Here is a 9,142-nt window from a genome sequence, read left to right as displayed (position 1 = left end):
TGTGTGTGTGTGTGTGTGTGTGTGTGTGTGTGTGTGTGTGTGTGTGTGTGTGTGGGCTTTTCCTGCTCTTTAGGTGAAGTGCCTCCTCAGGAAAAAAAAAAAAAGAGGGGGGAAACCTCCGCTCTACCCCACCCCCAGCATGGAGGTAAAGGACTTTGAGATCGCTACCTATATAATTCAGGCAGCTGAGGCAACAATTTGGGGCTCTTAGAATCCAGAGAACATCCCTAAGGCCCCCACGGTCCTTAGCGAACTCCCCCCTCCAAAAAAAAAAAACGGCTTAAGGTCCCCTTATTTTAGAGTTCTCGGTCTGTCACTTGTCAGGATTTTTGGTCTGGATCGGTTCCAAAATAGGCGGCTCCCCGCCTCCCCCTCCCCGTTGCAGCCTAGTACCAACCTAGGGACGAATGACAGACTCGCTAATTTTTATCTTTGCTAGAATACTTTCATGCTGGGTAAAGCGGGGGCCCCAGCCTGGAGGGCAAGACATTCCCTACAAATGAACAAACGATACAATGTAACAGTGACTCCAGACTCCTTTAGATCTTTCCCATGGCCTTGTGTATGTTTGCATTGTAATACATGTATTGGATATATTGCATTGTAATAAATATGTTGGATACATTTGCTTTTCTTTCTTCTCCAATACAACGTAGAACTGCATTATTTATATCAGAATGAAATCAGAGGTCCAGTCCCGTCCCATATGCTAGATATAAGTGAGCATGTTATATTCCCTACAGAGTATATCTACATTTATCATTTTCTTTAGAAGCATAGATTTTTCTATTTAAAAGGACCATGCATACCGTCGATGCACACAGAACCACACAGCCACATATATTGAGGAACCAATGCATTAGGGCATGTTTTGGATTACAAAACCCACATTCCGCAGCTGCTGCAGAAGCCCAAGTTAAACAACGATTTTCCTCCCCTTTTCCCCCTCCCCCGCATGACTATGGAGAAGGCTGCAGACCTGGACTCTATCCTAAGACCAAACTGGCTTCCACATGGTAACGTGGTGGTGTTACCTTCATCAATAAAATATTCCTATATCCAAATGTCTTTTCCCAACACATTTTAATGGACCACTTGAGCAGAAACGTCCAGTTGGAGCTATGGGCCCCTCACCTTGCTTAACTACTTTCCTCCATTTCTTTCGATAGCTCAAGACGCCTATGACCCAAACGGATGCTTCCTCTGGATGTCTAAACTTGAGCCCTGTGCCTCCCCCAGGCCCAAGCCCTGATTCTACTAAAAGGTTCCGAATGGCCCTGATTGCTCTCGGTGTCCCTGACGATATTGGAGAGGCCTGGCTCTTGCCTGGGAGGTTTGAGTCACCCTGGACATTCATTCACTACCAACAGAAAAACATCCCTTTGACCTTACTTAGAATTTTCCTTCCAAAATGGACCCTTGCATAGGATGAGAAATAATAAACTGTTATTGTAAGAACCCAGCTTGTTTTGTTTTGTTTTAAAATTGAGTTCCTAAGCTGATCCCCTTGGTAAACAATTTGTATTTAAAGGATGCAAGGGAGGACGATGGGACTCCCCGATTTTTCTCTAGCAGTATTGAGAGGTGGGATGCAAAGGCCTGCAAAAAATAAACATTATTTCCACATAGTCCCGGGTCGCCTAATTCACGAGCTCTGGAATTTAGTCAATAGCTTTCCCGAGATCGCTGCACATATTTTAGAAGTATTTTTCGTCAGCAGCGACGTCTTTTTTGAGTTCATCTTCAATAACGTTAACATTTCTTATTTAGTTGCCCTGAGCCAAGCTGATAGAGGAACCCTTTGCTTTCAACGATCTCTATCCAAATTTTGCTTTCTTGAGAGACCAACCTCTTTAGCCATCACTAGTTTACCGGTGGCCTTTTAGTAGATTTCCGAGGTCCCCTTTCTTCTCTCCTGCTCTCTCTAAATGGTCTTTCGCTCTCCTGGAAGGGGTAGGCCCAAACTCGAAATATAAAAGACCCCCTGAGCCCAGAAATCTAGTGAACCAGATTCAGAGTAAGGAAGTCACCCGAAGTCTCAGCCTAATTCGGTGGCACGAGATAGTGAAAAACATCTCCGCTATCGGGAATTTAGAGAATGGAAGAAGAAAGGGAGCTAGGCTAATACCTTCTCCCATTTTTGCATGCTCCAGACACTGGGCCTATTTTAGAAAAACAGCGAATAGGAATAAAAAAAAAAAGGAAAATAAATATACATACATGGAGAGAGAGACAGAGACGGAGAGTGAGAAGCAACGTGACCTAGACAAACTATAATTATGTCTATTTAAATCTAGTTTTATGAAAATCCTGATGTAGAGATTACATTATCAGAGTGCATGCACAATGCAAGCTTTTGAAAATTCGTATTTAGCAATAGCTCTTCCCAATTCTGCTGGTTCAGAAATCTGAATCTGCTCGCTCCCCAGCGGCCTTCCCTCTCTCGAGCAAAGGTCACCCACCAGGCCAGTCTGCGAATTAGGGAGCAGTACAGAGTCGGGGAGACTAGTGGTCCTGCAGAATACACAGCAAAGCGTTCCAGCGAGGGATTGGGCCCTCTGATTCTGCCCTAGTTTAAGGCTGCAGCCCGCAAAACTTTAGGAGTGAGAGACTTCGTCTGACCAAAAACCACCACACAACCGCAACTCTACGAAAATAACCTTACTGCGGTAACACTTGCCCGCTTCTCCAGGCATCTTGACCGAGGTTGTGGTAGTACAAACAAGACAGACAATTGCCTCCAAGGAGAAAAAAAGGCTAAACCTTGAGTTGAATGTCCAGCTTTTAGAATGGGTCCGAGCTCCGTCTGTTTCAGCACCCAGGCACCTTGAACCCGAAGCTCGGAGCTCTCGAGGGTGGCCACCAAGCCTGATCAAGCCCTCAGAGACGTTTTTCAACGGACACCACCTGAAACTCGAACCTTCCAACTTATGGGCACTTACCTTGAGGGGCTTTCCTAAGGCACTGCCCATCTCTTCCGCTGGCTCGCCCTTCCCGTCCTCCCGCATGTGTGTGTGTGTGTGGGGGGTATTTAAATGCGATTGACCATCTATCTTGAGGACCCCCTTTTGCGACTGGGAGCAGGGGAAAGTGGGATAATTTAAACACGCTTCTCCTAGGATCTGAAAGGAACAAAGGCCAAGCCAGCTTCTCGAAGGACTCCGAGGCTCCCACGGCGGCGGCTTTGACATTGATCGGAAGCGCGCCACCTTGTGGCCGCCATGCGCCTAGGCCTGAGCGCGAGTCTCCTGTTTTCAAAGACGGCTCGCTCTCATAAAGAGATACTAGAGAATGAGCCCAGACCGCTGCTATTCAGATCTAATTTTTACATCTAAGAAATTGCTTCAAAACCTCGGCTGGGTTTATAGCAGAGCATTCCAAATATGCAAATCGGCCAGTCACGGACGGGTTTATGACCACATTGTCACAGCAACCAAGAGGATGTGATTTTTATTGGGCCAGGAAATCAAATCCTCCGACCAGGGAGCAGCTCCAGGCCTCAACTCTCTCCAGCAACTTGCAGTGAATTTCAGTTAATTTTTAACTAGCAAGAAAAGGAAGTCCCCGCTTTCAGCCGGGGGGCACAGAGATTTTTCCTTCCACTTACCTCCCCCAGCATCCTACACATCCCTTGTAGTTCCCCCTCCCCCCTAATCATTCCTCAATATCCTGGTCTCTCTGTCTGTGTGTCTGTCTGCTTCATTTCCTTGACAGGCATCTCTCTGTCCGTCTGGCTGACTTTTCAACCTGCATCCAGCAGGCCCTACCAGTCAGATAAACAAACAAACAGACAACGGCTCCCCTTCCTCACTCTCAGATTATATCCCTCTCCCCAGGGCCAGACGCCCGCCTGACTGGGTGGGTGGGTGGGGTTGAGGGGGTGGGATGGTCAACAAAAGGTCCTGTCTGGTTCGCCCTTCACCTCAAGGTTACGGGTGATGTCCAAAGCAAGACAGAAGTTCAAAGCCAGCAAACAATGAGAAAAGTGGACTACTTTCTCTCCCCCCCCAAAAAAAATCCCCAAAACATGGGAAGGAATAAAAGAAAAATGTTCCCTTGCATACTATTGGAGAGGAACCCCCCTTTTGAAGGATCCCCAAGCACTACCCCCAGCCCAGTCCTTCATTTTTCACACACTTTGTCTCCTTTCGGGGCCAGCTATTTGATGACGGTCCTGGACCATCGAACCACAAACCTAATTCCCCACCACCCCATCCCTGGGCTTGGTTCAGAGAAGTTTGGAAGGTGAGAAAGATGTAGTCTATCCCGAAGACTCATTCTGAGAAACCCCGCAACTCTCTGCTATGGGAGGCCCTGACTTTCTTTCCATCTGCTTTGACTGAGGTGGTGGAGGCTCGGGGGACAGACTCTTAGCCTAGTGACCTCCATTAAGTTCTTACCCCTCCAACATCGATTTCCTTCGAACCTTTTCATCTGAAGCCTGGGGCGCCCTTGGGATGAAAAGAACAGTAACAACAAACCTAACCAAATTCTCTCCATTCAATGGCGTGTGAGTGGGTTTCGTGTTTTTTTTTTTTCTTGTTCTCTATTTGTGGGTGATTTGATCTCAGGTATTAAGCTATGGAAAGCAGTCAGGGAGAGGAATGTCACAAACCAGGATAGATATTATAAAGTTTCCACTTTTTATTTTCCTTGTTCTCTGTTGCAGTGTATACATGCAACCCAATACGCTGGAATACGAAAAGAACACTGTACATACATAGAGACGTTACATTTCTCAAAACAGTGATGGAATACGAAGATACTGCATCCTATTGAATCGTGGGAAGGAAGTACGAGACCCCGTTCGGTAAGCTAACAGGCCTCCAATTCGTTTGTAGCCACCACCCCCCACTTTGCACAAGTTTGAAAAGCCCCTTTCCTCCCTCTCCACCCCCAAATTAAAATATGCAAAAAAATTATTCAAGCAAAATAGGTTATGGTTTCTTTATTTACAAGTTTTGTAAAACACTGTTCCTGTATGAAACATACATTCAAAATTCTCACCAGTAAATTAACCTCGCCATGAACATCGCTCCTTTTGTAAACAGATATAGAATCTTAAATATTTTTCATTCTTCCTTTTTTCTTTTAAATTGCATTTTTCTTCCATCGCTTTGGTTCCTGCAGGGAAATATATATATATATATATCTCTATAGACTATTTCTCTTTTAAAATAATTGCGAACTCTCCTTTCCTGGTGGATTTCGGGCAAAGCTTTTTAGGACACGGAATGGGAGGACACACACGCACACAGGCACACACAACTGGAAAGGAGAAAACAGAACGCGAGTATTTACATTGTCTGCCTGCTCTGCCGGGTCTCGGAATTCCTGTCTCCCTCCCTCCCTTTGCAAACAACACTGGATGAAAAGGCTTTTAATGATCCGATGTCAGTGCATTGCACAAATCCACGTTTCAATTAAGTGTTGGGTGGGATTTGCCAAACTCGCTCTCCACAGGTATTTCCTGAAGAAAATTTGGGGAGTCAGCAACAGCCTGCAAGGGGAGTTCGTCTTTTTTCTCCCTTCTCCCTCTGGTCCACTGTTGAAGTTCAGGGACTGAGCCCGCGCCCCGGGAGGGCTCTCTGCAGAGCTACAAAGCCCAGAGCCTCTCCAGGTGGGCAGAGGGCTGGGGCTGCTGGGATAGCGCTTGTTTGTTTTCCCGAAGGGATTGGGCGAGTCGGTACCTGAAATCTTTCAGAAACATTTCCAACGTTTTCCCTCTCGTATGCCTCTTTTTGCATCGGCTGCTAGAGAGAGCATTGTTTGTCTTCCTTTCTATCAAGGGGGAGCGGGGCCCTGCTCTAACTGCAGACTCCCCTTCGTTCGGTCCCCTACCTCTTCTTCTCCCTCCTCTTCCCAAAGTCTGGAGTTTGCTTGTGGTGGTGTGTTGTTGATTTTTTGTTTTTTTCCCTTTCCAAGTTTGATTTCGCACTAGTCCTAGGTCTACCCTGGGTATTAGACACTTCCATTTCAGATCAGCCATCCTGCACTGGGGCCCAAGCAAAGGGACCTACAGCTAGGTGTGGAGACCCCTTCCTTCTCTGTCCTATGCCTCCCTTTGGAAACTAAGGAGACAGTCTCCTCATAGCCCAGGTGCAGGGTCTGTCACAGCAAGAGATAAAAGCTCCGCCCTGGGGCGTGGGGTGGCCAAAATACTCCAAGTAAGGGCCACAGGGGTCCCAGTGTAATGGATTCCAGTTAATATGGGAATAGGAAAATCCCATCATCCTCCATAATAGCGCCAAAACCAGGGTCCAGGGCGCTGTTCTGGCGTATGAACCCCACAGTTCCCTCCGTCCCTCGGTTCCACACCTTCCTCCTGAAAAGTCATCGTGTGGCTTGACCTTGTCAAGGGCGAAATCTGATTTTAATCTCTTGAAAAGAAAAAAAAGCCACACGAATCCCCCAAGGCGGGACCTACTCTTAGAGTAGCGGGTTGGCGGAGTAGTACTGTAATCGGTCTCTGTTAATTTTTTTTTCTTTCATGCGTCTGTTCTGAAACCAGATTTTGACTTGGCGGTCGGTCAGGTTGAGCATGCGAGAGAGCTGGAGACGCTTCTCCTTGTTAATATAGACACTGAAGAAGAATTCTCTCTCGAGTTCGCGAATCTGGTATTTTGTGTAGGGGCACCGTTTTTTCCGGGTCCGCTGGCCACCTGTGGAATGAGAGAAGGTAGAGAGAGGGCTGTTGAGGCTGGAGGGCGGGGAGGCCTTGAGCTTTCAACTTAACCCCTTAACATGAGGAACGTGGACGAGGAGGCTGGGACTCCCAGCACCTTTGGGCTAGGCACTCCCCTAGTCTTCCCTCTCCTGGGCTGTCTCTGCTACCAGACTCCTCCCGACACCTTCTTTCCCTTCTCCTGCCCACCTCGTCTCTCTAACCCAAAGCCGGGCGGGGCAAGGGAATAATTTCTGCAGGAGGCTGGCTGATGAGCCGAGCTCCCCTCACACAACCCCAGGCAGAGCCCAGATAAAAGTCAGTGCTTCAAGCCAGACAGGCCCCCCGATGAAGGCAACACACCAGACTCTAGATCAGAAACGCATGTTCTCTCAAGCAACAGGCTTCAGTGGCTGAAGCTCTTAAAGCCAGCCGGGGGCTACCCTGAAGCTCTTAGGGTCCTGATAGACTAAACAAACAGCTCATGGAAATTTCACCTCTTAGCACCTGGGGTATCTTTTCTTTTTTTCAGGGGACACAATAAGACATCTCTCATCCCAGTCGCTCTAGTGGCCATGGCTATTGGGCTTAGATTTGGCAAACATCTCTGACTTATTTTCTCCCCCCCCCCACTTTTTTTTTTTGTCAGAGTCAATGGTCCTTGAATCTAGACTTGGCCAGTCCTTCCGGACTTATAGCCTGCCCTTGGTTAAAAGCAATGGCTCCTGGGCAGACTGGTCCCTTCCTCTAACTCCATAGCCGAACCCTAACCCTGCCTTCTCCCTTCTCCCAAGCAAACTCCCCGAGATTTCAGCAAACACTCCCCTCCTCTCTGAAGTGCTGCTTTCTAGATACGACCCTCTGCAGGTAGGGCGGAGGGGGAGAGACAGAGCCCAGTTCCTCAAAGCCTTGGCAAACTTGATCTTAAAGAGGGGTTGAGGGGAGAGGGAAAAAAAAAACCCACAGACATAAAAAACCCCCTTCTGACAGATTGAATAACAATTGCGAGGGGGAACACGCCGCCGGACAGAAGGCGGCCAGTAATTGCCACAGTGCCGGAGTAAAATGGCTTCCTTTGGACAAAAAGGCCAGCTTTGGGTTAATTTGTTTCTTTCTAATATATTGCTAGCGTGGGCCGGGAGGGCTGAGCTAGCTGGGCAGCCCGGCTCCCTCTCTCTCTTTCTCTTAGGCGGTGGTTACACATCAGCCCTGCCTTTGAATGTGGGCCCCTAACTAGACTCTGGGCGCAACACATGGCTTTTATAAAAAGCACAGGATTACCTCTGTATCAAAGGCTCCGGGTTCTCTTTCGGGGTGAATTTACAGGCCCCCCCCCCCCTGCTTCCCCCCTTCCCGAGGGCTGACCCCGGAGCGGGAGCCGGGACTCTGGGCGGCTGCCTGGGGGGTGAGGGGGGTGGAAAAAAAAAGAACCGGGGTGGGTGCTTTTCTTTCCTTTTTTTTCAGGCCTCCATTGGCCGGTGGGTATTTCACGGCCAATTTCAGCCCTCGCCACGTGATCGCGCCTTTTTATAACAAAGTTTTGTTGGGGGAAATCTAAGGGCCCTTCATAAACCTTATATGCTTATAAAACAGCATATAAAAATTTAACAGCGGGGCTGCGCTACATTTCCAAGTCCCCTCTCGGAGAGCGCGCGGGGCGCTGCCTTTATACCTACTGGAGCCGCTGGATTTGTCCTCATTGTTGCCGGAAGATGACTCTGGGCTGCTGCTGCTTTCAGTCCGCCGGCGCCTTTCTTTCTCCTCGGCTGCGGCCGCCGCTGCCGACGCCGCATTCTCCCTGCCGCAGCCGCCGCCGCCTGTGTCCGAACTTGAAGTTGGAGGGGCTGCAGCAGCGGCTGCCGCCGCCCCAGCTGCCTGGGGCATTTTTTCCGCTCCCTTGTCCCCCGGGTAGTCCGAGGAGGAGGCGGTGGTCAGGTTGTCCGGGGGGCCATACGCAGTCTCGAAAAACTGGTCGAAAGCCTGGGGCAGGACCCCGTTCCTGCCCACCGTGCTATAGAAATTGGACGAGGTGCCCGTGGTGCTGGGGTGGTGGTAGACGTTGGCGGAGTTCTTGGCCAGCATGTCGCCCACGCTCGCGCTGCCGGAGGCGGGCAGGCATTCCCTGTGCATGAGCTCCTCTGCGGAATAGCAGTGGGGCAGGTTGGCCCGGGGGTGCCATTTACTGGAGGGCTCAATGGCGTACTCTCGGAAGGTCACTTCTCTTACAGGTTGTACCTGGGGGAGGTTGGACGAATAGGAATATGTCATGGGGCGAGAAGACGGGGTTTGGGGCAAAAAAGAAGGGAGGCTCGAGAAATCAGGACCCGAGACGTAGTAAGTACAACTGGGCAAATACATGTTAGACGAGCAGGGCACGCGCTCATCAAAATCCATCCTGGGCTACCTCGCTCTCGGCGCATTAGCTGAGCTCCACATGATTCTCTGATGCAGCTGCGTCTTTGAAGCAGATCCGTGAAG

The 9,142-nt window shown here is 49.2% G+C and overlaps 2 protein-coding genes across 2 annotated transcripts in view; both read right to left on the bottom strand.

Annotated features, from left to right (window-relative positions):
- The window catches only part of HOXA9 (homeobox A9), a 20,147-nt gene extending 16,901 nt beyond the window's left edge, over positions 1 to 3,246 (bottom strand). Inside the window, exon 1 of the mRNA XM_069088660.1 lies at positions 2,943 to 3,246. The gene's annotated coding sequence lies outside the window, so the exon portion shown is untranslated. The remainder of the gene's footprint in view (positions 1 to 2,942) is intronic.
- A 1,385-nt stretch (positions 3,247 to 4,631) lies between these two features.
- Positions 4,632 to 9,142, bottom strand: HOXA11 (homeobox A11). Its single transcript, XM_069088658.1, has 2 exons — positions 8,341 to 9,142; positions 4,632 to 6,662 (listed from the first exon to the last, which is right to left on the bottom strand). Exons 1-2 carry the CDS (start codon positions 9,056 to 9,058, stop codon positions 6,430 to 6,432), a joined length of 951 nt encoding a protein of 316 aa, XP_068944759.1. The 5' UTR covers positions 9,059 to 9,142; the 3' UTR covers positions 4,632 to 6,429.

This window comes from Petaurus breviceps, unplaced genomic scaffold, assembly GCF_028583685.1.
Source record: "Petaurus breviceps papuanus isolate PSGF00001 unplaced genomic scaffold, PetGlider_PUasm1.0 185, whole genome shotgun sequence".
Lineage (NCBI taxonomy): Eukaryota > Metazoa > Chordata > Mammalia > Diprotodontia > Petauridae > Petaurus > Petaurus breviceps.
Note: the sequence above shows the minus strand (reverse complement) of the source record. Positions and strands in the feature narration are given on the sequence as shown.